This window comes from Buteo buteo, chromosome 3 (genome assembly GCF_964188355.1).
Source record: "Buteo buteo chromosome 3, bButBut1.hap1.1, whole genome shotgun sequence".
NCBI lineage: Eukaryota > Metazoa > Chordata > Aves > Accipitriformes > Accipitridae > Buteo > Buteo buteo.
In genome coordinates, this window is record NC_134173.1 from 68,569,090 (window position 1) to 68,594,857 (window position 25,768).

Sequence of the window (25,768 nt, forward strand, 5' to 3'; positions counted from 1 at the left end):
AAAACCAAAACCCCCTCTTCCTAGTAGTTTTAAAGTACAGTATCTTTCAGCAATGGAGATATACCATTGTAACTTTAACATATATCAAATTAGAGAGAATATAGCTTAGCTTATTTTTATCACTGTTAGTCAATATGTTTCCCCTTACTAATTTCCAGAATCTTTTTCCTGTGTTTAACTTCAGTAAAAGTTCATGTATGTTTGCCTCTGTGGTTCTACTGATGACAAGTTTGTATCTTACCAGTTTCACCTCAAGAAATTTCAAAGAAATTACTGGCTTTCACAATGGTTTTAAAATTTACATAAAAACCTAAAACTGTTAAATAGAATAAACAAGCTATTTCTAAAATTACATTCTAGATTTATGCCTCAGGAACCAAATTTAATTTTGTACGCAGCATGCAAGGTTTTCCCATGGCCTCTTTCTCCATCACTCCCCTGCCCCACTCACTTCCATACTCTCTACTGAAAGACTACAGCCTAATAAGATGACATTGCAGACACCTAGAAGATTACAATTGTGATAAATATTCCTGATGTAACCAAATCAAATTCAAAACAAAGGGAAACAAACGCTTGTGTAAAAAAGAAAATTGCAACTAAAGCTTAAAAGCATTGCACTTACTTGCATTGTGCATGATAGTACTTAATAAGGTTCTGCAGAAGGTCCACACCTTTTTTTGTCTTGATTTCATTAACCTTAATAAGATACTGCACAGACAGTGAAAAACATGTTGATAATCATGCCTCATGAAACCTTCAACAGTTTTCAATCGATAAAACATCATTTGCTCTGTGAATTAATTATCTCTGTATTTAACCTGGGTGCTGACTCATAAGCCACCAGTCCACCACAGTTAAGCAAAAGTTAAAACAGATAGCAGTTTATTTGGCCATTCCTAAAAAATTCAAACACCCCAAACCATAAAACAAATTCAGGAAAAAAGTTGCATCTTTTATAATTGTCTGAAGATGTCCCTTTTTGAATGCTACTGCAGTAATTGATGAAATATTCTAAAAATATAAATACTACGCAATTTAAAGTAAACACAACTAAAACATAATAGAGAACTATTAATATAAAAAGCAGTTTTATGGAACTAAAGTATCACTATCATTTATCACTTCATTATAAAGGCTGCAGAAAGCATGTTGGATAAAAGGTATCAAAAATACTTCCTGAACTGCTCAACCATAAACCTGAAAAGAAATATTACCATAGCCAATATTTTCAGCCCAAGAACCCTAGCATAATAATCTAAAAAAAAAAAAAAAGAAAAAGAAAAAAGAAAAAAAGGAATAAAACAAAAGGAAGACAAGTTTTGTACAGAGTTGCTAAAATAATTATCTTCATATTGCTGTACTATGTGACACTGAAATCATTTCCTCTCTCCACCCCCATTAAACAACAAAGTAGATTTCACCACCTTTAAGGCCCACAAAGTACTTTTAAGTTATGGTGTCATAATTAAAAGCTGAAACTTGTTTCTTACTTCACACATCTGTAGCTGAAATAGCCGCCTTTCCTTCTCCATTTCCTCTGCTATCTCAGCTCCTGTTATTTCAGTTCTTATCATCCCATGCTGTTTTGCATGTTCTCTTTTCTCCTTTTCAATTTTTGTACTGAAATTTTAATTAGAAAACATTTTAGAAAATTTATTCTACTATCCTGTGACCTAATATTATTTAGGAAAAAAATAATAACCAAGAAATATTAAAGAAGACATTCTGAAGATGAGTTCCTCTATGATACCAAATCCTATATATTTTTAGTAAGTGTGCAGAAGTAATGGAGTCATGAAGTTGCCCTTCCTTCCTTTCATCCTTTAAGTCTTTTCTCTAGTTGGTGTACTACTTGGCGGGGATAGGGGAAAATTCTCATTCTTTCTATGATGTGCTCCGTAGTCTTCATCTCTACATACTGCACTGTAAAGCATACATAAGGAACTACTGACTTGGCAGGAAAATGGCAGAATAATGTAATCAAATATGTTTAATGCTCGTAAGACAGGAGTTAAGAAGAACAATAAGATAGCATATGAAGTTTACCACCTATGCTAAATGATGACTTCCAGTCATTATGTTTTCAGAGAAAGCCAACACCGAAATTCTGAAATATTAAAATGCAAATATGGAACTAAGAGGCCATCCTGAGACTTTATTTAGAGCTTTACAGTGGGGCTGTCCTTGCGTATCTACTCTGCAAACAACTGGATATTCCATTTTTAAGCAAACTTAGATGTCCAATAGAAAAATCTAAATTATTTTCATTTTTCTTTTTAAAAAAGAAATTACCTTTCTTCTCTAGCAGCCTTTTTGAGAAAAGTAAACACTGAAGCTGTATTTCCGTAAAACAGGTGACAAAGCACCGTGTGTTTATTAGACTGGTACTCCTTGCCAGGAGAAAAAAAAAAAAAAAGTAATAAGGATTAATTTATTTGGTTTTGAACTCTGCTTTTCTCCAACTAAGGAAAGCATAATGTTTGCACGTAGAGCAAAGCACTTTTCAGCACTGTGCCTCTAAACTTCATTTGATATTTGGTCTTGAACAAATTCTGGGAAATGAGGTTCTGTGAGAAGTTTCAGGGACACCTCCTTCTTGGTCTTAAGAAGCCCAACTGAAATTTGCTCACAAGAGGGGAGGAAAAAAACCCACAAAAACAAAAGTAACAAGACAACAGGCATCTTTCTGTAAACTTTCCAAGTTCAGAACAGAATCCCACAGATTATTCCATGTATTGAGTCTGTATGGGACACCTTTGTCTCCTAAGTTCTGTTTAATGTCATTCAGCATAAATAGGCTGGCAAAGATATCCCTGATTTTACTTATAGCAATTTGAGAGGCAGAAATATGTACTTTTTTTAAACCAGTTTGCTGCCTATGGAAAACTATTCAATATTTTTGCAAAATATGCAATATCTGTAAGAACTAAATAACTAAAAAGCAACAAAAAAAACAATTCTGCATGTAAATCTGAATGTTCAACTGAGTACAATGATGTGATATTGGGACAGCAATCTCCTTTTTGCCTTAGATTAGTAATAACCTCATTTCAGTTCAGTTGTTCACAGGGATTTAACATTGTAATGAACTCTGAAGGCAAAAGTTACTATAAGTAGGTAAGAAAATTATGCCAAAAATAAATGTTTCAGCAGTTCTTAGTGGCCTGACTTTTTCTTTCATTCCTTGTTTCCCCTCCTGGTTAGACAGAAATGAAACAAAGCTAATAATAGGATTAAAAAGGGGAATAAATGGAAGGATACAAAATATGAATTAACTCCTGAGAGCTCTTGAATTCTGATAAAGCAACCTGCCCATCACTTCCTTGATAGCATTCTGAACCATTCCACTAACAGTTCTGCAACTATGATACTACTCGTTTCCAACCTTCTATTTTTATAAATCATTCTTTAGCCATAGAACAGAGGTATTATAGCAAGAAAATATTTTTAAAACCACAGGTATTTTAGAAGTCACACCAACTGCACTAAAATTCTTGCCTCTCGAAAACATACAGTTCTGCAATACAGGACAACATATAAATCTCATAATTCTTACTATCGATAGATTTTATGTATATGGTTATAAGAACGTGTAAATGCCATCTGAAGTCTCCACAATTTACTTTACAACATTCAGTATCTAAGCATGAAGTACCTTCTTTACACTAAAGAAACACTGAGCAGTCATTTAACTACTTCACATAAAAATACTTTCTTTCTATTAGTACAGAAGAGATGCCTTGCTTGTATTCATATTTGCATCCACAGATACAGTACATAGTTTGGGACCAGGAGGCAAGAGAAAAAAAAAAAGAGGGAGAAAAATACTTACAATTTGGTTTCATAATCCTTCCAGGCTTTGTCAAAAGGCTTTTTGAGGTCCTTAGGAAACAGAAAATTTGTTTAGACCATTTTAAAAACTTTGTCTCTATAGTTAAGATACCAAGTTATAAATAGCAACAAAAAATACTGTTCTCTTTTAAAACTTTTCAGATAGCAGTTGGAAAAAAATACTATTTTTGAATCTCGTAAAGTATTGCTCTCCTGTGCCTGTTAAGACAAGAATTTATAATGAAATTCTAAAGCAGCATCACAGTCATGTCAATTTTGAATTTGTTCTTTGGACTACAAACAAAATATTAATGGATGCCAACATAAAAAATAATCTGATGGGTGAATGGAAAACAGTCACAAGACAGCTGAACCTGAAAACATTTCCCTAAATAAAAAGTTAGTTTTCAACACTTACCCCTTTAACACCTTTTAAGTCTCCTTTTAAGAGAGAATCCAAAGTGAATATAACATTGTGGCTTAAACCCTGGAGCTAAAAAGAAAAACATTACACTGTTATAATTCAAAAAGATTTACTATGATCTTATCAAACTACTGTCAACAAGTCTTTGAACTTCACTAATGTAGTTGCAATCACCTCAAAATTTCTAAATCAATAGTAAATTCAAGTCTGGGAAGAATTAATAGACATTCACTTGCATCAGCCATAGAAGCATTATAATTAATCTTTACTTATACAGGGTGATACAAAACCAGAATTTAAAAAATTTGCATAAAAGCAAAATTCTGAAAGCACCTCAAGGTAATCTTCAGTCTCTCAAAGCAAACATTTGAATACTGCTTAATTATTGAGGAAGCAAATTTTGGAACAAATGTTTCTCAGCCTCCTGCGTAAGAAGCAAGGACCTGCTGTGCTACAGGTAGTTAAAATGCAAGGCACACGTTAATTCAACCATGAACAAAAGGAGCAAAGAGTCACCAGCTCTTTGATTATTCACAACTATTTGGGAAGAGTGTTCCTTTCCTTGTCCAGTGTGGAAATCTGACATTTCCTTAAACTCTTGAGAGTTTAAATTTCAGCCCATTAAGTCCACGTCTGTTTGATTACTTATCTGTGGAAATGTTCCGTCTGGCTTTGCCAGTCTGAGGGTAGAAAAACCTACTGCTATGATCCTATCTGAACACATATGTGTGTACGGTTCCCGAAGATGTGTATCAATATTATCCCAGTTTAGTGAAAAGTCTGTTGCCTCTTCCCTTCATCCCTCCCTTTGTTTCTCCCCCAAAACACTTCATGAATTCTTCAGTTCCCTGCTAGGGAACGATAGGGAGAATGATAGGAAGGCTGCAAGACACCATGTCCTCTGCTTGTAAACCAAAGGAGAAGTGTTGCATTAGAGTTTTTAATCTGCCATATATAGAGAGAGAGCCCAGCTCTCCCCTCCTATAAGGTCTTCTGAGCATATTTTAGACCATGAAACTGATTTTTAAGGGACTTTTGTGAAATAGATGATCCACACAGATGAGAATATCGAAATGATCACTCAAACAGGTTCTCCAGGTGTTAACGTTCCATTCACAAACTCCTTATATGTTCAAAAGACATGTATGAAAAATTACATATTCGATTTTTCAAAAGTGACATTACACAATATTAAATACATTCACATTATTTACAAGAACTACATCTACTACATATAAAATAGCATATTTTCCTTCATTAGATTCACTATCAGTCTTTAACAGAAAAGAAAAAAAAAACAAAAACAAAAACAAAGAGGCTTGCTTCGTTCTTCATATATCCTGGGCACAAGGATTTCCATATGGTCGCCTAGAGATTATTGCCAAACCTGGCTGCAAGAGCTCCAGCACAGTTCAGGTGCCCGTTGTTCTAATAAAGATACAAAGCAGTGCTACAAAGCACAGTTCTGGAACTTGATGTGCATTATCCTCTGGAAAGCACTGGGGTCTCAGCATGGCAGAGGGGAAGGTGGATCTTTTAACACAGCTACTTAATTATCACCTGGTAGCTTGTCAGACACCCCTCAAGTTTTGTTCTTTTTAGACAGCTTGCAGATATCATAACTGATGAGGGCTGGAGCACCTCCCCTATGAAGAAAGGCTGAGAGAGTTGGGGTTGTTCAGCCTGGAGAAGAGAAGGCTCCAGGGAGAGCTTATTGCAGCCTTTCAGGACTTAAAGGGGGCCTATAAGAAAGATGGAGAGAGACTTTTTAGCAGGGCCTATTGTGATAGGACAAGGGGTAATGGTTTTAAAATAAAAGAGGGTAGATTCAGACTAGATAAAAGGAAGAAATTTTTATGGGATGAGGGTGGTGAAACACTGGCACAGGTTGCCCAGAGAGGTGGTAGATGCCCCAATCCCTGGGAACATTCAAGGTCAGGTTGGACAGGACTCTGAGCAACCTCATCTAGTAGAAGTTGTCCCTGCTCATTGCAGGGGGGTTGGACTAGATGACCTTTAAAGGTCCCTTCCAACACAAACTATTCTATGATTCTATGATTATTCTTGGTATGAGATGGAATCAAATTCAGAAAACATGACACACACTTGTATCTTCATGTTCAAGACATCTTGACAACTGTTCCATGTGTCAATATTTTATATTTTTTAAATTCACAAAAATCTTATATTCAAATTATATTCAAAGAGAGATGAAGGACAACCACTAGAATATCTTAAGCTGCAGCTTCAAACAATAACATGAACACAGAGCAAAGGTTCTTCATGGGTTAAAAGATCGTGATCTGAGAATGGATTTTCTCCTTAAGTGCAACAACATAATTAATGCTCAAATATTGATTTTGTATGAAGCAAAAAAGCAACCTGATCACTTTTAGTGATTAAAACACCAAAAGATTTTTTTCTTTACCTGGCTTCACGAAAGGAGTTTATAACGGATAGTCTAAGCTTTGATTCTATTTGAAGAGCTAGGTTCTGTTTTTCTTTCCACTTCGCTTAAACATTTGCACATGAGCCCCACGCAGTATTATTTCATAACAGATATAAAAGGAGCCAGGGAATTTGTAGATGATAACGCCTTTTTGCAATTTGTCCTCTGTTGGCTTTTTATCTCAATGCATCACAACAAACAACTCTTTAGCAATGTCAATTTTGTTGAAGTAGTAATAGAATTATACCCGGTAGAAAAAGACCCGGGGGGTGCTGGTTGACAGCCAGCTAAATATGAGCCAGCAGTGTGCCCAGGTGGCCAAGAAGGCCAACGGCATCCTGGCCTGTATCAGAAATAGTGTGGCCAGCAGGAGCAGGGAGGTGGTTGTTCCCCTGTACTGGGCACTGGTGAGGCTGCACCTCGAGTCCTGTGTTCAGTTTTTGGGCCCCTCACTACAGGAAAGACATGGAGGTGCTGGAGCGTGTCCAGAGAAGGGCAACCGAGTTGGTGAGGGGCCTGGAGCACAAGTCTGATGAGGAGCAGCTGAGGGAGCTGGGGTTGTTTAGTCTGGAGAAAAGGAGGCTGAGGGGAGACCTTATCGCTCTCTACAACTGTCTGAAAGGCGGTTGTAGTGAGGTGGGGGTCAGTCCCCTTTCCCAAGTAAAATGTGGTAGGACAAGAGGAAATGGCCTCAAGTTGCGCCAGGGAAGGTTTAGGTTGGATATTAAGAAAAATTTCTTTACTGAAAGGGTTGTCAAGCATTGGAACAGGCTGCGCAGGGAAGCGGTGGAGTCACCATCCCTGGAGGTATTTAAAAGACGTGTAGATGTGGCACTTAGGGACATGGTTTAGTGGACATGGTTGATGGTTGGACTTGATAACCTTAAAGGTCTTTTCCAGCCTAAAAGATTCCATGATTCTATGACTACTAAGCCAACAAGTGATTAAGGTAATACCTACTTTATCAATACACAGATTAAAGAAAAAGTATTCTTGTTTTCATAATCAACCATTTTAATCAGTTTCCACTTAACAACCTAAACCAAAGTTCACATCTCAAATGTGAATTTTGAGAAAGAATATGCAAAAGATTTTAATCCCAGCCTAGTTCATAAAAACAGAGAGAACACAAATTTCTGCAATATGGGCAGACTTAAAGTAGTTATCAGAGCAGGCATGAATAACAGTACATTACTGTAGCTTTTTTTATTTTTTCCAAGTGTATCCGTTAAGGATAACCAATTCAAGCCATTAATGCTTGGCTTGAAATTACTGAACAGTAGCCAGTTATTATGCAGCTAGGGAAAAAAAAACCAAAACACCAAAAAAACCCCGAACTAAATAGCAGTGTATTACTCCAATATGGTAAGATTTCAGAATCACTTATTACATTGTTGAAGACTTGATAAAACAGTAGCCCAAATGAATCGGAAACACATCTGATAAAGCAAAAACAGTCTCCTATCTAGAGCAAAATAAAGGAAAAAAACCTTAACAGATGGAAACACATATGATAATTTGAGGAGGAAGAATATGAAGAGAAGATAATTTGCCCGCAAAGATTAGCTGAGGACATTTACAGGAAAGGGAGATGGGAAAAAACAGGCTTTAAACATTTGGAAAAAAGCCAAGAACCATGCAAAATTAAAAAAAAACAAACAAGTAATCTGCAAGTGCTCCAAATGTTCTTCCAAAACCTCATCTAGATCAATTTAAAGATGTTGACACACTCAGTTTCACATATGTAGATCTTCATACAGGTTTTTAATGCACTATTATAATGAATTACTGCATAAAGAATGAAACCTGGAACAGGAAAGGAAGTAGAAGCAGTAAAAAGCAGAGAAACCGATTCTAGCGGGACACTCCAGGATTGCAGAAAATGTAGACCCATGTTGACAATGGCCAATCAAAATGTAATTACCTTTAGAAAATGTTACAGAAGTGGTCATTGTGTGTCATTCTTATAAGATAATCTTAACAACAACAACAACAAAAAACCCCTCAGAAATATAACATGATATTTATAGGTTTTAAGTTTCATATGTTATATTTAGTGATAACATCAACAATTTCTAGTAAAATTTGCATAGTGACTTATTTGGTTTTGTTAAACTGATTAATGGGTATGCTTTTCCTCTTGACTCTGTGTGCAGAGCAATCATTTCAAAATGATGGTTTCCAGAAGTTGTATATATAATACAAGTTGCTGGCTTTACTTCATAGTAAGTGGTCATAGTAAGTAAGTGAAGATCACTCTCTAAGTGATCACTCTGCAATTCCTTTACACAGAAGAATATTCTGTATCCTCCATCTCATGAAATATGCATAATATCACAATTTGTTGGAAAATATTTAATGAATCATAATTAAAGTTCAAAAGATTTAATAAAAACGGATCCAAGTTTTTGAAGTATTTTTTTTGTTGCCTACTGTGTAGCTCTATTCCTTATTCGTCTTCCTGTCTTTAAAGACCATTCATCATTTTATTGTACTTTTATTAAATAAGGCAGCAACAATTTACCCTATGTAAAAAAGAAAAAGCCTATTAGCTTGCCATTCATTTTAATACCTACTGCCCTTTTTTCAATTAATTTTATTAACAAAAGCCTCAGCACCTACTGCGGGGCTTTATCAGCGACATTATACAGTCCTCCTCTCAACTGCTTTTTCACTGGACGTGAACTTCTATTTTTGATATTATAAAAATCCTTTTCTTTCAGTGTAATTGTATTAATCAGTACTATGCTTATGAACAACAGTGGGTCAAGAAAGCAGAATTATCTATCTTGGAAAAAAGGTGAAAAATAAGTGTTTTAAAAACACTGAGACATTTGTAAAATAAGCTTATTGTCTATTTGAGACTTCCGAATGAAGTAAATTAGGGAATAGCCTAATTTAAAACCTGTCAACAAGAATTTAGATAGATAATGCTTCATAGTCTAGCTGAAATAGTATAATGTTGTTTTGAATGAGTGTGGCTTCTTAAGTAAAAGAGCTTTTTCCTCTCAATCAGCATTACTTTAAATAAATAAAACAAACCCCCACTTCTTGTTTGCCAGTTGAAAGAAGTTAAAAATTTCTGTGGAAGCCCTGCAAGGAGTGATGAGGTCCAAACAGCTTCCAACAAACATGAGTTCTAGTCCCAAATTGTCCTCAAACTGCACTTCAACACACATTTTACAATACTTGTTTTTAATTGTGTGCTAAATTAAGATTAAAGGAGGCCAAAATAACCAAGAATGACAGAAGTCTTTACAGAGGAAAGCAGGTCCCTCGCATACCTACTGGTCTTTAAAACTGCCAATATTGAAACAAAGGATGATCCAGGTAATAGGCCAGAGCAAAGCTCTTAAAGAAAGCAAGCTTCATTAGGGCAAGTGTGATCATCCTTAGACGAGTAAGTAGGTGATGAAGAAGAGGCAAGACTCAGGAGGCAGAAATAAGCACAAGCATGAGAGTTCAGAAGTGACACCCTGTTTTGATTGTTAGGGCCTGTGCAGTCTGAGATGTTTATAAGTGAATCTCAGAGGAGTGCAGAGAGTCAGGGGAGAATGTCTGCTGATACTAAGCTATTCTGGGTATTAAAGCAAAAGCCAGTATGAAGAGTTGCATAAGGACCTTGTAATGCTTACCACTGAGAGAATGAAATTAAAGATTGAGGTCTACACTGAAAAATGTAAAGTGATGAATAAGGAGGAAAAAAACTGCATACAGATTCATGCTTATGAAATAACAATCATCACGAAAAATGTCTCAAGGAAAAAATACCTTGAAGTTACAACCTAGAATCCCTTGAAAACATCAAGCTCAATGCTCAGTAATTATAAAGCAATCAGCCTCCAGAAAAAGAAATCAGGAATGCAACCATCTTCATGTTTGTCCCCCCTCATTTCAGAAAAGGGTACAGTAGTACTAAGAGAAGATATAGAAAGGACCAACAAGGACAATCCAAGTTACGGAATAACTAAGACTCAGCTAGAAAAGCAACAAAGGAAAGGAAAAATGATGGCTATCTGTAAATTCCTGGGAAAAATAGGGAAATTCTTACATTTCTTATAAGATATAAGAATCAGGGGACAATAAACGAAAGGATCAGGTTCAAAAGAAATAGAACTGACATTTCAGAGAGCATTTCAGTTTAGCACTCTGGAGGAATTCACCATATTCCGTGCCAAGCATAGCATACATTCAAGAAATCCTAAGACAAATTCATGGAGGTAATACTAACAAGGACTACAAAACAAAAAATATTGCCTCCAGCTCCAATGTCTCTGAGCTGAAGACTGTTTTCATGACCACAGTACAGAGGTTATACCCATATGTTTGCTCTCTTCCTACACCCTTCCCAAAAGATTCACTTCTCAGGCAACTGTCAAAGCCAGGGTACTGGCTACATGGGCCTTTGATGGGACCTAAAAGCAGCTATGCTCGTGCTAGGGAGTCTAGCTTGTAATATTGCTTATACTTTACACACCAAAAAAAGCTTGGAAATAACCCCAACTGTAAGAAAAACATAAAACTGAAGCTACCACTTTCTCAGTACAACAGCTATCAAATCCATGAAACATGATTTCACATGAAATTTGGCTTCATTACTTTCAGTGTCCAAAGATATTTGCTATGACTACAGTTTTATTATCCAGCTTTCAGAATTATAAAAGGCCTAAGATGAACTTTAGATGAGGCAAACCTTTAAACCACCTTCATAAACCTAATATTTAAGCAATGGATGCTTTGTATACCACAGGGAGAATGGACTTTAGCAACACCATTTAAGCATGCTCCCCAAATTGTTATTTTTCTTCCAAAAAGTGAAAGTTTCTCTTTTTGAGGTAAGACAAAACAGCCATAAGTAATGGTATTGGATTTTTAACTGGAAAGACTTCAAATCAGGGAATGATTTAAAATTAAGGTCCATAAGAAGATATATGTAACATCATCAATCACTTGAGAATGATGCCTTAAGCGATGTCTCAACATTTATATTTTTCTTTTTAACTGCCAATTAACAACCAAACACAGCGAGTGTGTAATAACACCCTTTAGAGATAATCTCTGAAGAATTTACTGTGTTTTGAAAAAAAATGAAAACATCTCTAAAATTATCTTCAGTCATCAGGATCATGCAGTTGTATTGTATTTTATTCTGGAAAAAATAAAAAACTAAGAATGTTAGAAACTCCTTACCAGGTTCTTCAGCAGCGTTGATAATTCTTTAGTAAGCGTGGAAAATTTTACAAAAGCTGTGCCAAGATCTGGATTATCCCGACTTAAAAAATTACTTCCAAATTTATCTAGTACTTGTGCATAGTTTTCTTCATTTTGAACATGATCTGCAAAGAAAAATTAAAAGTCAGAAATTTTCTCTTATAGACACTTATTATTTTAAGCTTATGTATTGCAGTACAGTGACAAACCAACTAACAAACAGTACTTTCAAAAAAGCCAGAAATTAATGCATTTACTGAAAATTACAATAATTTTAATATTAAAAAGACCTATTTAGCTATATACGCATAAATGCTTTTTTTAAATCAGCAACTTGAATTTGTAATACATCAAGGAAAAAAAGCTCTGTAGTTATTAATAAAGTAGTAAGATAAATAAAAGGTCAAACAGTGTAAGTATATGTGCCCATTTTGTAAACAACATAGGAGTTTATAATTGTCTACTGTAACACAACCTTTTTTTTTTTTTTTTTTTTTTTATTGTAAGGTAGGACACTTCTACAGAACAAAAAAGTCCATAGTATCAGATATAAAACTAAGGAGACCAAGTCTGAATCTGACTGCAAGTTTAAAAGAAGAAACATGTCTTACAGACAAAGATTCCCTTTTCACCTTCTTTGTAAAACCGAGTTACCCCACAGAATAGAATATATATTGGTATATAGCCAAAGACTTGTTTCAATATATTTAATAGCAAACTGGACTTACAGAGAGGTCAGAACCAAGAAGATGAAATTGAAGCCAGTGAAAGTGAGCAAAATCCTTAACTCAAGGATGAAGGAAATTCTGAATTACAGACCACTGTGCCTGAAATATTTTTCTTGCTTCTATTACTTTCCTTTCTGGCATCTGTTTGCATATTTTGTTGTTACTTCCATTTTAGCATCTTTAAATAGAAAATTTGCCACTACAGCCCCTTAGGACATACTTTATCACCTCCATCTCTCTTAGAGGAATAATGTTGGTATTAATTAAATCAACATTTCACTTTAATGAGTTTCCTACTCTTCCTATGTTTTTTTTCTGTAAGCCACAAACACAAAACCACAGAGATATTCCAACTAGAACAAGTCCTGTGCAATGAAAGGGGGAGGGGGGGGGAAGAGAGAATAGTTGCCAATAGGTACCATGTTTTTGCCCAGAAGACCTGCAAGGTTTGTATTCTTCAAGTTCTCCTATTGCCTGAGAGCATTTGAATTATGGGGGCCGGGGGTGGGGGGCGCAGATAAAACTGAAAAGAAGGGGGGGGGTGGGAAGACAAGACATATGCTTCAAACAAGGCTTGTGGATGATGTCCCACAATGTATCAATGCATGAATCTACTTTGACACTAACTAAGAGCTGATGAAGCATTAAACTAATACTTTGAAGGTATTACAGGTACTCAAAATAACAGTGCACTAAAGCTCCAACACAAAGAAGTTAAAACTTATTAAAAGACAAAAAAAAACCCACAATGCTTATTTACCAAAAACAACCCCCAAACCCCACACATCAGACAAGTTACATTTTAAAATCAGACATTAACACTGAGGTTTTCAAAAGGCCAAATATTTAATCATATGTTAATATGGAGTTGTAATTCAACCAGTATGTTTTTAATAAAACTGTTCCAAAAGCATACGGTTTTAATCAAATAGCTTAGCATTAAAACCAAGGAAACCACTATATAATAATAAAATATGCATTTTGTTTTGATGTAAAAGCTGTTGCATAAATATACACAGAAGACTTCATCTAAGAAGGAGCTTTGGCTTATGCAGTCCTGAGCTCATAAAACTCAAATGTACCCAACTGTGCTGAAGGAAAAGGAAGGATAATGGAACAAGGTCAGAAAGAAGTCTACTATATCATGGAAAGCCTGTCCTTGCCTGTGAAGCAGTTCTAACCCCACAATATTTCCTAGCATTTTGATTTTAAGTGCTGTGTTGTTTCATACACCATTTTTTTTTTTTAATTTTTGTAAAGAGACTGAAAAAGAACTGTTTCCTTTGCCTGTGGAAAGGTAAAAAATCCTGTCAGAAAGAGGAAGCAGATCATTGTCTTAGAACAATACATAGGAAATTCTCAAGAATCCCAGATAGCAGATCACTTAAATCTAGAAATGAGGCTTTATGAAGTAAAAGGAATACTTCTGTAATTACCACACATATACACACAAAATTCAAGTACTGTGTAAGAATAATAAACTTTCAATTTTTACATAACTATCAATGTAAATATTTTAAAAGGAGAAAAAATATTTTCTATTGAAGAGGTAAGGTAGTTCCCTACTTGACCTTAAAGGCACATAGATGAGAAATTAAATCTGCAGCATAGCCTATGGTAGAATGCAACACAGGAAAACTGACATGCTTAGAGCAAAAAAGAAGAAGCTTTAATCTCCCTGTAGGTGCCTCATGCAAACACAAAAATGACTTCCTAGTGTCCTAATAGAATGACCTTTGCATAAAGAAAGTTATAATGTGCATGACAATGTTTACATCCTTAGATACAAGTACTGTAGGAAGGACTTTAATAACTCTAGAGAGCAAGACACAACCACTGACAGCAGTACATAGATTTGCCTTCTCGAACTGGCTCATGTCATCTCAATATCGTAAACAAAGTTCAGTACTGTGATGAAAATAGAACAGCTTCCTCAGACAGACATCCTCCTCCTTCAGTAGCTCCCCGAGAGGTGCCAGAATCACGGACAACCGAGGACGGGCTCTGCACCCACTGACAAAGGCAGCTCCCTTCAAAGGGGATGGGAAAGGGGCCTCACTAATCATCCCCTCCCCGATGGGATCTGGCAAGGCAGCCAGTACCTGAGCCCATGTTGAAGACCTCACTACAGGATGGCAGATGTAGTATAAAGCAACATACTGGACCAGATACAGCAGTGAGATTTCCTGAGCTGAAAGACGTGCGTCTTCTCTTCTCCACAATCCACCCCTTCAACTCTGAGAAACACTCAGCACAGAATTTACATTTGCTCTGAGAAAACCCTGGCAGGGCCCAGTGCACAGCAATGTGGTGGCATCCCTTCTGCGCTGTAACGTGTGTATTGAGGGTTATGTGTAAAGAGGAAATAATACAAACACATCTGAAGATGCAGATCCAAGCAAGTGAGGAACGGACGACAGCCACAGCAGCTTACAGCAGCCTTTTGGTACACAGCAGTACTCACCAGGAGCAGGGAGCACCCTTGCTCTGAGCCCCAAGCACTGCGGAGACTCAGGCTTAAGGACTCCCAGGGCTGAATCCCACCTTGTTCTGCTGCCACAGGGAGTCACCTGAAGTTGTCTGTGCCTAAAGTTACCTTGTGGTAAACTTTTCCCAGGACACAGATAGAAGACTGACATCGGATTCCCAAGGCATACAGAGAATTTGTACTCATTCAATGAAACCCACAACATTAAGTACTGTGTTTATTTCCCGTTCAAAGTTACCAGAATTTTAGTATATGCTTCTGAACCCAGTGAAATTCATGTCTATTTGTGCATATTAAGTAAGGAAACTGAAGAACAAATACTGTGAAGAGAGGTTAAGGAACAGCCTTTACATACTGGAGCTAGAAGACACAACACTAAAATTAAAGCCTTAAATTTCCCTTTGCCTAAAACAGTTTTGTTCAGACATATTACCCTGCAAACACTGAAGAACAAAACAAAACAACAACAAAAGAGTTAAATAGTTTACAGAAGAAAAACGCACAAATACAACTCTTTCCTGTCACTGATTATACTTAAATTACACCCAAAGAAAACTGAAGAATGTCTAAATTACTGAGAATTACTTCCGTGTATCTGGTTAAGTCCAAAAAAAAAAAAAATTTAAAAAATCACGATTCAGATTCCTGATCAACTATTTTTATGTTGCACTTATAAAATGGCTTTGTTCCATGGGTAGCCAGAGGAAAAATAACCAAGGTCAGAGCCAAACTGCATTTCTGAATGGAAAAACATACACATTAAAAAGACTCAGAATGACTTTAGAAAAAGCAAGAAAGCTGGCAAGGTTAAAAAGGATGGGAAAAGAAGTTATTTGAAGTAAGAAAGTATCCTCTCTCATTTCATCCTTCACAAAGCTGAAATCTAATGAAAAAATAAAAGAAAAAACATTTGACCACTATATTGTTACCTGGAGTTGATAACAATAACACCTTCTGAACTGAGATTGCTGAAGGGAAAAGTAATAAAAGCCTCTTTCAAAGACTTCCAGAGCAAGGAGCATCTCAGTGAGTCTGTAAGGTTCTCTAGATCATCATGGTCTAAAAGCACTGAGAGATAAGCCAGTCCAGAAAGGCAAATGACTTCTTTTTGCACCTGTATTCATTGCTGACGTGCTTGAAGAAGTTCTCATGGAAGAATTTTCTTTCAACTCTGCTTCCAAGGATTTATACCAAATCTAGGTGCTAACAGTAGAATTCACAGAAGTTGACAAAATGAGCAATGGTAAGTCACTTAGACCCACATACAGAAGAACAAAATAGGCAAACTATACAGTTATAAAGTAAAGCCTCTTATTTATAACAGCCTCAATACTACAGGAAGAATGAGAGTCAAATATAATAGCTATTTTAAATAACAGCTCCAGAGAGAACTGAGAATTCAAGTATGCACCAGCAAAGCAGTAATGCTGATATATTCCTCAGGCAATTTGTAGAAACTACAGTGCAGAACAGAATTTGTGGACATGTGGATAAATATAAAATGCTGAAGAAGAAACACAGAATTTATAGAAAGAAATTTTTGCTTCGAAAAACTCCCCCCTCCAGGGGATCAACGAGCATATGGGGAGAGGAAATCCACATTAAATGATCTGTTTGGATTTCTGAGAAGGTTGGTCCCTCACCAAAACGCTGAAAGGAACTAAGCAAACTAAGAGGGATGAGCCTCACACAGAGGAAAGACAGGTCAAAAAGATGTGGTGGGGGGAAAGGAAAGACTAAAGAGTTAATTTTCTCAACAAAGGAGGATCACCAGTGAAGTCCTGTATGAAACAGTGATAAGGCCCACATCATTTAACAACATAAATGAGTTGGGAAATAAGATTCATAGTGATAAACTGTTCTTCTTTTCCATACAATACTATAAATTACTCAGGGCAATAGAAGCAAAAGCTGACTTCAAAGGTGAGATTAATCTGTCCAAACACAGACTTCTACAACAAAGATATCCATATTGAACCTTGGGGTCTACCCTTCCCCTTATGTTCAGCATAGGAAAAGTTACAGCTCAGCCCATCCTAATGTAAACGCAGAGGAAGTCAGATGTATCTCACCCCAGAAGTATCTACATACATCCATTAATTGTCACAGAGGCTACAGCAGCAGGCTTGCATCTGGGTAGCTCCCAGGTTAGTGCATGAAAGAGTGCATTAGGCAGTGTAACGCACGTGGGAAAACACTCCTAATTTTAAGAAATTATTGCGTAACTAGACATTATAAAGAAAGATTCTGGAGTTCTATCACTTCAACATTCAGTACCAAGCTAAACAAAGCTGAACATCAGAAATTATTAAGAAACACAGCATGCAACAGAGCAACATAAAAACATTACCATAGCGTGCTTAAACCCTTAATACTGTCTGCAGTTCCTGTCCCTGTTGCCCAAAATTCACTCCTCCTCTTCCCTGTTTTAAAAAGGAAAGTCTATGCTGCCATTTTGGAGAAAGACAGTAAGGATGAATAAATGTGACAGTTTCTGTAAAAAAACAAAACCAAAACCCAACAACAACCACACCACACACACACCCCCCCCCAGCCCCCAAAAACCCACCAACCAAAAAAAAACCCAAACCACCCTCAAAAACCCTTAGGGCTGCTGTGTTCAGAAGAGGGATATTGTGGGTGATTGTGGAAACAACTCAATCCAGAAACCTATCTCAAGAGATGGAATGGATGACGCTGAATCAAGTTTGGATTCACCCACCAAAAAGTCTTCTGACACTATCTTAGCAAGCTTTAGCACTTCAAAGCCCTTTACAAACTCTCATGCCTCAGAACATGCAATAGTCCCTCAATTCCACACCAAATGAGTCATTCTGGTGGGCTTGAGGCCAATGCTTTGAGGCATGGACAGAGCCAGTCTCCTGCTCAGGGGACTTAAGGCCTGAAGAGCATGCATGGGACAACTTCATAAGGGAGCATTCAACTAGATTGATGCAAGACTACAAACGATAAAGATTTACATGAATTTAAATTCCTTAGACAAAATGAATTGTAAAAGTCCATTAAGAAGTATCAAGCATCACGATATCAGTCCTGACTCAGGTAATTCCTGGCCTTCATATCATTGTGAGCTGAGAAAGTGTGAAAAAAAAAAATAAAAATTACAACCACTCCATTGCACCATTTTTCTACTTCCTCAAGCAAGCATCTGCTGTTGATCATTGTGGGAGACCATGTGGACTGCTGGTCCAGCTCAGTACCTTTGGTCTTGCATGGATTTTATGTTTTTATTTCTCCATTGCGTAAATTCTTTTGACTATATTTGGGAGTTATATCAGAGAACTAATGAAAAAGAGCTATTGAAAAATCTACAACAAAACTAATTGTGCAATCTACTGCTGTTACGGTTCAATCCAAATGTTGTGGGAAAGCTAGTCAGAACAGATTCTCCATTAAGTTCAAGCACCATTCACGTAAGATGGGTTCCTAGTTACAGATGCAATCTATCATGCCAGAAATAAACAGCAAGCCAGATAAGGAGGAAGTGATGAGAAAGAGGTATCAATTTATATGTCTCCTTGGATTTCATAAACAGTACCTTCTGAAACAGTACTTTCAGATAAGGAAAAACTGATGGGACCTTTCTAAGGGATTTTCACATTTCTGTGCTGGTACATTTTCACTTCCACAGCAGTAGATCTAAATCTAAATACAACAAATGGGTGAGGGATCTGCACAAAAAGAAAAAAGTATTTGGGTGACATTTAAGCTCTCTTCATAACAGAAGAGAGTCCCTTGCAGTTCCTAATTCAGCAATGAAGAGGAAACAAACCAACATACCAGAGGGCTAGGGCTTTCTGAAGACCTCTGTGTGAGACGTTGTATTGTGTGAATGTCACTGTTCAAATGTTACTTGGGGGACGGGGATGGGACACCCCACCCCCCCCCCAAAAAAAAAAAAACAAACCCAAAACCCAACAAAAAACCAATACAACCCAAAAAATCCTACCTATGACTTTTGGTAGAGTATGAATTGGATTACTGAACTGAAAAGAGAAGAATTTCTATTGCCCCTGAATAAACATTTCACACCAGTCCAGCCAGAGTTCTCAAAGGAGATCATGAAGCAGGGAAGTTTGAAAAAAAAAACACAAAAACAACAAACAAAAAAACCCACAAAAAAAACCCAAAAAACCCCAAACAATCTCCTACTCTAGTAGTTTAAATATGGTCTCACCTTCTAGCAAACAATTAAATTTGTAAAACAAAATTCCAATTTTGAGTTCCCAAAATGTAGTTAGAGGCTTTCTTTTGAAATACAAAAATAGTCACCAAATTCTTGCTTGAACTGCTAAACGACAATGCATTTTACAGCTGGTTTTAGTACGTTTTACATGAAGTTAAACATCGAAATCCACTTTCATCACTGAAGCATAAGAAAATAGCTGGCTTAGCAATTCTCTTTGTACAAGCAGGCAAAATGAGTTTAATTCAGTCATTTTATTTCTAGATTTATTTTTACAAGGTTTCACATGTGTAACATGCTTTTAGCCTTGCTCTTACTAAGCCTAGTTTATGTTTATCAATTACTGCATTAATTGCCTCCTGTGCACCCCTTTTCAAGTCATAATGTAGCCTGTAACAACAGCGTTCTGAAGAGGGAGCTAGAGTATTATGTATAGTGCTTTCTTTATCCAAAAGAATTCATACTAACTTGTACCTTTGAAACAAGACCTTTTGGGGGGGGGGGGGGGGGGGGGGGGCGCGCAGAGAGAGAGAGAAAGCACTACCTAACCATCTCTGGTCCTTTTTAAGTGCAGAGCCAGCCAATTAAAACCATTAACCAACCTTCTATTGCTTTTACTCAATGGGTCTAGTTCATGATATAGTATGGCCTACTTGCAGGCATTGAAAACAATATTACTTTTATTACAAGACTCAAATCGAATGATATATAAATGATAGTAGAGATTTTGGCTATTTCAAAACAGGCAGAACACTTCACGTGTTCTACAATTTTCATCAGTTTTGAAATTCAGCAAGTAGGTACTTTGAAATGGAAAAGCTGCTTGCAGCATCTGAATACTTCTAAAAGCATAAAACTAAATACACATGTAGCAAATACTATTCTCACTTTCTATCAGGCTTCACAGTCTACTGGGAAAACATTCATCATCAACTGAAGTTACAGAAAAGCTAATTAAAACATGGTGCTAGTGGCGCAACTGTATTAGTGACTGGCAGAAGAGAAAAGTTAAAAATCTACAATACATTAAAACCCCCATACACTTCCATAAACATGAGTTAATGGGACAACACACAAAACACCAGAGAAACTAAAACCACTCAGAAGTGGCTCTGCACAAGGAAAATACTCCCTAAACTGATTACTATTGCTAGGGAAGAGGAACTGGCATTTTCTAAAATCCAATATTTACAGCCAGATGGTTCTTGGAAGGTGTACAGCTCTGCTACCCTATCTGCCTTTGGCACAGTTTTTAGACCTTATGAGAAACAGAGTTAGAAGCCAGGTACACTTTATAACATTTTTAAAGCCTAATACGTATATTGATCTGTGTTTGATCATTTTTTACTGATTTGAAACTGATTATCAATTCATATTACAGCCACTTATCCTCTCATCAAATTTATTACTATAGCTCCAATAAAACATCCACAGTGTCTTCAAACAAGCAAAATAATGATAAATCTCCACTATTTCAGTTAAGAAAGGAAATACATAATTTTTATTTTTCATGTTATGAGGGGAGAGCATGTGTTGAAGAAATAAACACATCTACTTGTAGATCTTCCTTTTTATTTATTTTTTAAACTTGTTCAGAAGTTCTCATTCTTATTTCACTTAGAAATGCACTCCATAATTTCATACTAGGAAGGACACTGTCTTGTCACTGTTCTAGCTGAAGGCAACTGCTTGAAATGTCATGACAGCAGGAAAATTTACCCATGCGAATTCTTTGAGAGGCCTTTGAGAAGGAATATGAGCGTGAAAGCATTCGAGAGAACATTAATCTGATGTATAATCATAAGCAAAGAAAGAACATTTTTAAGTCCAAACACTCCTAAACAGAGAAGCATCTCTTATGCTATACTCTTCAACAGGATAAATTGCAAGACACTTTGCAAACTTGAAATCAAATGCTTAGGTTCTCACATAGAACTGAAAACAATGTCTTACCTTGCCCCGAATTATATATTGCTTTCACAGATTTTTTCACCTTCTGTAGTGCAGTTCTGTCTTGATCCAATGCCTACAATAACAAGAAATAAACAAACTTTAAATATTTACTTCATTGATCAACAGAATACACTGTAACATTTAAAAAGAAACCCACAGAGTAAGTAGTTTCACAGGCTGGGAAAAACTGCAGATACAACATATTCAGGCTACAGGGAGGTCCAAGGTCATTCAACCCCTTCAAGATAAATTAAAGAGTTGAACTGAAAATGCTCTGAAGGCAGAGTAGAGCAGTAGTGACAGTGCTAAAACACTATTCTAGTTTTGCAAGGGACAAAGCATTTATTCAAATTATAATATAGTTTGAAAAAAACACCAAGAAATAGTTAGTAGATGCTTCTACTATAGCCCTATAGTTTCTACTACAACCAAATTGCTTGTTAACATCTATGGTTTTCCCACAGTAATAGTCTTCCAACTATAGACACAGATTATCACACTAACCTCTTGCCCCAAACTCCACAACAGAATTTTATGAAGACAAAAGGTGAAAAGTAGCAGATAAAACCAAAAAGACCAAGATCTGATTTTGTGCAACACAATGTGACTGAAAGGAAATATTTAAAATCCAGAAGAAAATGGTATTAAGTAATGATGAATTTAGGATTAGATTTCTAGATACTTTCTTTTTTAAGCAACATAACTTCTCCCCACCCACTCTCAATCTGCTGTAAGAAATCAAATTAACATGAGAAAAAACTATTATGATAAAGCAAAATATAAAATCAAAGTAAACATTAGTCTAGACTTGTGGAATTAAGAACCTTAAAAGCCACATACTGGTACTGTGTGCAGTGATCCAGTTAATTTTAATTTAAGTGTGTTTTGGATATTCTGCTTGCTTAACATGTTGTACACAGTTCCCTGCTATCCATGGAGAACATACACAGAAATGTTTAAATTATTTCCTATATTTTTTCCCATTTAGATCATAGGCAATTTCCCATCACATAAGTAATGCTGGATCAATAATCTCAAGTTTTAACGAAGCTGGCAGTGTTTGCCATACTATATTCATGTTCAAATCACTGAAGATTGGAGAACTTATATTCAAGAGTGACTGTCAGGATAGCAGCCCAACTGAGCCTGCTAGCTGTTGTAGACCACAAAGTTCAAATTGCAGAGACCCTTGGGTAGCCATTTTATCCAAACAGCTTGGATCTCCTGTTGTCTGATATCTGAAGACTGGCAGACCAAGGCAGAATGGCAGCTACTCCTACAGCAGAGCGCACCTCATCAGAGAGGTCATCATCAGCAACACTCTGAGTGAAAACTTCACCAATAAGGAGAGCTTTTACTGTCAAAGCTGAGATGATTGAACTATGTTGCACTGGGTGTTAAGAAGCTCCAAAAAGCCTGGAGCAGGACCTCCAGGACAACTAGAGTGTTAAGCACTGGAGATGGTCATACATGAGGGTACCCGCTCCTAGATAAGTTCAAAACGCTGAGTATGCACACTTACAGTAGGAAAACATATATAGAGAAACCAATTAATATATAACAGTTCTATTTTGCAGTGGCTCAATTTTAACCAAGCAAAACATTATAGTTCAACAATACATTAAAGTCTGTAACAAAAGAAAAATGTAGTGTTTCTGTTCTTTAACTGAAAACCACCACATTCTCAGATTACACAGTCACTTCTATGGTAGCTAAAACTAGCAAGTTTGGAACCCCAGCATTTATGTAAGTGCTTTCTAATACTATTTACCTTTAGTTTTTCTTTTGCAGCAGAACAATGGATTCAAATATTCAGTACTGCAAATATAATTTCTTTTGCTCCCCAATAAAACAGTGGATTTCACTTGACTTTCATCTTGACAGAGTTAAAATTTTTAAATTTAATAAAATATTAAGAACTCTGTGTTCCTTTTCAAGGCAGTGCACAGAAGGTGATTCTCCTCAGATTCCTCTGCAAACGCTGTCAAAAGCTTTTGCTTCTGCCTGCATGCTATGCCAGACAGTTGTTATCACACATTTCCACTGAAGTTCTCTCTACCTTCAATGACCAGAAAAAAAAAAAATAATTCACTTGTCTACTCAGAATTTGAATGCAGGATAGTATAAGAATTTGAAACCAGTATTTTGGAAAAAAGACAACAGTTAACATTGATGAGATTCAGAGATAAAACTTTGTACTAAATTCTAATATTGAAGCAAACTGGACACTCAGGAGGAAAAAACAAATGCAACAACTCCAAGAAAGATGGTACTTGTTCCTAAAGATATCAATCTAGAAGACTGGGACAAATAGACTAGAAAAATCTTCAAAATTGGATTTGATATAGAGTTAAATTTAATCACTAATATGGCAGCAGGAGGGAAGGGAACATTCATTATTTTAAGAGAGCAATCACTGAGCAAAGCAATATACAGAGATGACATCTACTGCCTGAAGGAGCCAGTGATCTAAGTCAGAATGACATCACAGGTCAATTTTGTATTTTTATATTTGCAAATACAATCTTTACTTTACATGAAATAGTTCTTCTTAGTCCAAAACTCTCCAAATAAAATAAATCCATGCACATTTACAAAGGTATACCAGGGCAGAATGTAAAATGCCTACCACAGCAGGAACCCAGTCCTAGGTAGGATTCTAGCTACACAAAACCTGTTATCTAGCGGTTTTTAGGTGGTTTTGAGTGGGGGTATTTTTGGTTGGTTGGTTTTGTTTTGTTTGTTTTATATAACTGTAGGGAGTTTGTTTCCAAATATATTACATGACTCTTGAATGTCTTCTGCTATCAATTTTTAGCTGCACTCTGCTGCAAAGGAAGTAAGCTGCACTCAATGCTCAATTCAATTATTATTCCAGAGTAATGTTACCTTTTACATATGTTAAACTAGACGGGAACAGCCTTGCTTTCCCCAGTTAGGTGAAAGCATGCTTCTGCAGTATCCATTAATTTTATTTTCCAGCATTTAGAATAAAAAATATTTTTACTCCCCGTCTTAGAAAACACAAAACTTCCAGTAAAAATTACATACAATTATATTACTGAAAACTACAATGTCTTGGAGAACCAAGGAGTCTCTGTGACAATATCTAGGTATTCAGACGCTCTCCTTCCTACCTTCCTACGTACTAAACTCTTCCTCATCACCACCCATTCCTGAAAAAGGCTTCTTTCTTCATTTCTGTGATACCATCTCCCAGGAGGTGTTTTTAACTTCCCTGGGAGAATGTTTTCTTACCCCCTTATGCATTCTGAAAAGACAGATAATTTACTAAAGGTACCTGCAACACAGATTTCCTACTTCCTAGGCTGAACAAAGCTTTATTCTTGAAAACAGTCATCTTGGAGACAACCTCTATCTTTATTCGAAATAATGTAAAGTTAGTGTTCACAAAAAAACCCTGAGACATATTTGCAAAGAAATGAAGAAGAAGAAAAAAAAAGGCACCGTATTTAATCTACTTATATAAAATTAAACAAGGAAAGCTCCTTGCTCCTCATACTCAGCAGATTTTCTATGCATGATCTCTGACATATACCCTGTCGAGTCTTCATATTCCTGCATTCCCTTATATTGAATCTTATGCTCAAGAAGAAAACCTCCTGATCACGCAAGATCAGCTCTTCTAACTAATCAGTTTGGAATCCCCCAGTCACCCCAGATTTAATTTCTCCTTTCTGCTAAAATTTAGCTACTTTGAACCTAGCCTGCAATTTCAAACCACCAACCTAGTTCAAATCTGTACTAGTGAAGAAAGCAGTGTCTCTCCTTCCTCATGCCAGAACACTCATGTTGGCTACACTGTGATCCAGTTCAGGAGCTGCTGTGGTGACCCGAGCTCCATGAAAACCAGGGGCTCCTTTTGAGCGCTATGGATTTAGCTCACCTTCCTACAGCTACCATCTCACATTCAGAAGCAAGACTTCTCATAGCACCCTCCCTTTTAAGATGTATATTTACTGGTAGCTATTCATACCAATATAAAAATTGGAAAACTTGTCCACCTGAGGAAACTAAATCAAATTTTTGGGGTGGAGGGAAGGCGAGTCCTCCCAATGGATCCTTTCACTGGTGTAGATCACTGGGTAGCTCCACATACACTTTTACCAGCATAACACAGCACACAAGTCAGTTCCAGGTCAGAGTAGGTGTATGTTGGCATCCCATAATCTACACCACAGTCCTCTTTGCTAGATGAGGCAGAGTCGTGCACTGCTGTTCGCACAGACAGACACGGCTTTTGCCTCTCTTCAACCCTCTAGAACCTGATCTCTTGTCACCAAAGTGTATTTCTATTTTTGGGCCATGCTCTGTTATAATAGCTACTAAATTTTAAACCAGAAATTATACTACCGTGCAGTGTGTGAAGTCCTAGATTCTGGATTGTGATCTATCTTTGATGTACTAAAAACTGCCAAACTCACATTTAGATAGACCAGTTATTGTTTCTTTA

The 25,768-nt window shown here is 36.5% G+C and overlaps 1 protein-coding gene across 3 annotated transcripts in view; it reads right to left on the minus strand.

Moving 5' to 3' along the window:
- The window catches only part of ASAP1 (ArfGAP with SH3 domain, ankyrin repeat and PH domain 1), a 161,796-nt gene that overhangs the window by 61,462 nt on the left and 74,566 nt on the right, over positions 1-25,768 (minus strand). For all 3 annotated transcript variants that reach the window (XM_075023963.1, XM_075023964.1, XM_075023965.1), the window contains 6 exons: positions 21,295-21,367; positions 11,898-12,043; positions 4,253-4,327; positions 3,836-3,885; positions 1,494-1,623; positions 626-711 (listed from right to left, as the gene is read on the minus strand). In XM_075023963.1, the coding sequence (XP_074880064.1) occupies positions 626-711; positions 1,494-1,623; positions 3,836-3,885; positions 4,253-4,327; positions 11,898-12,043; positions 21,295-21,367 (560 nt within the window). The remainder of the gene's footprint in view (positions 1-625; positions 712-1,493; positions 1,624-3,835; positions 3,886-4,252; positions 4,328-11,897; positions 12,044-21,294; positions 21,368-25,768) is intronic.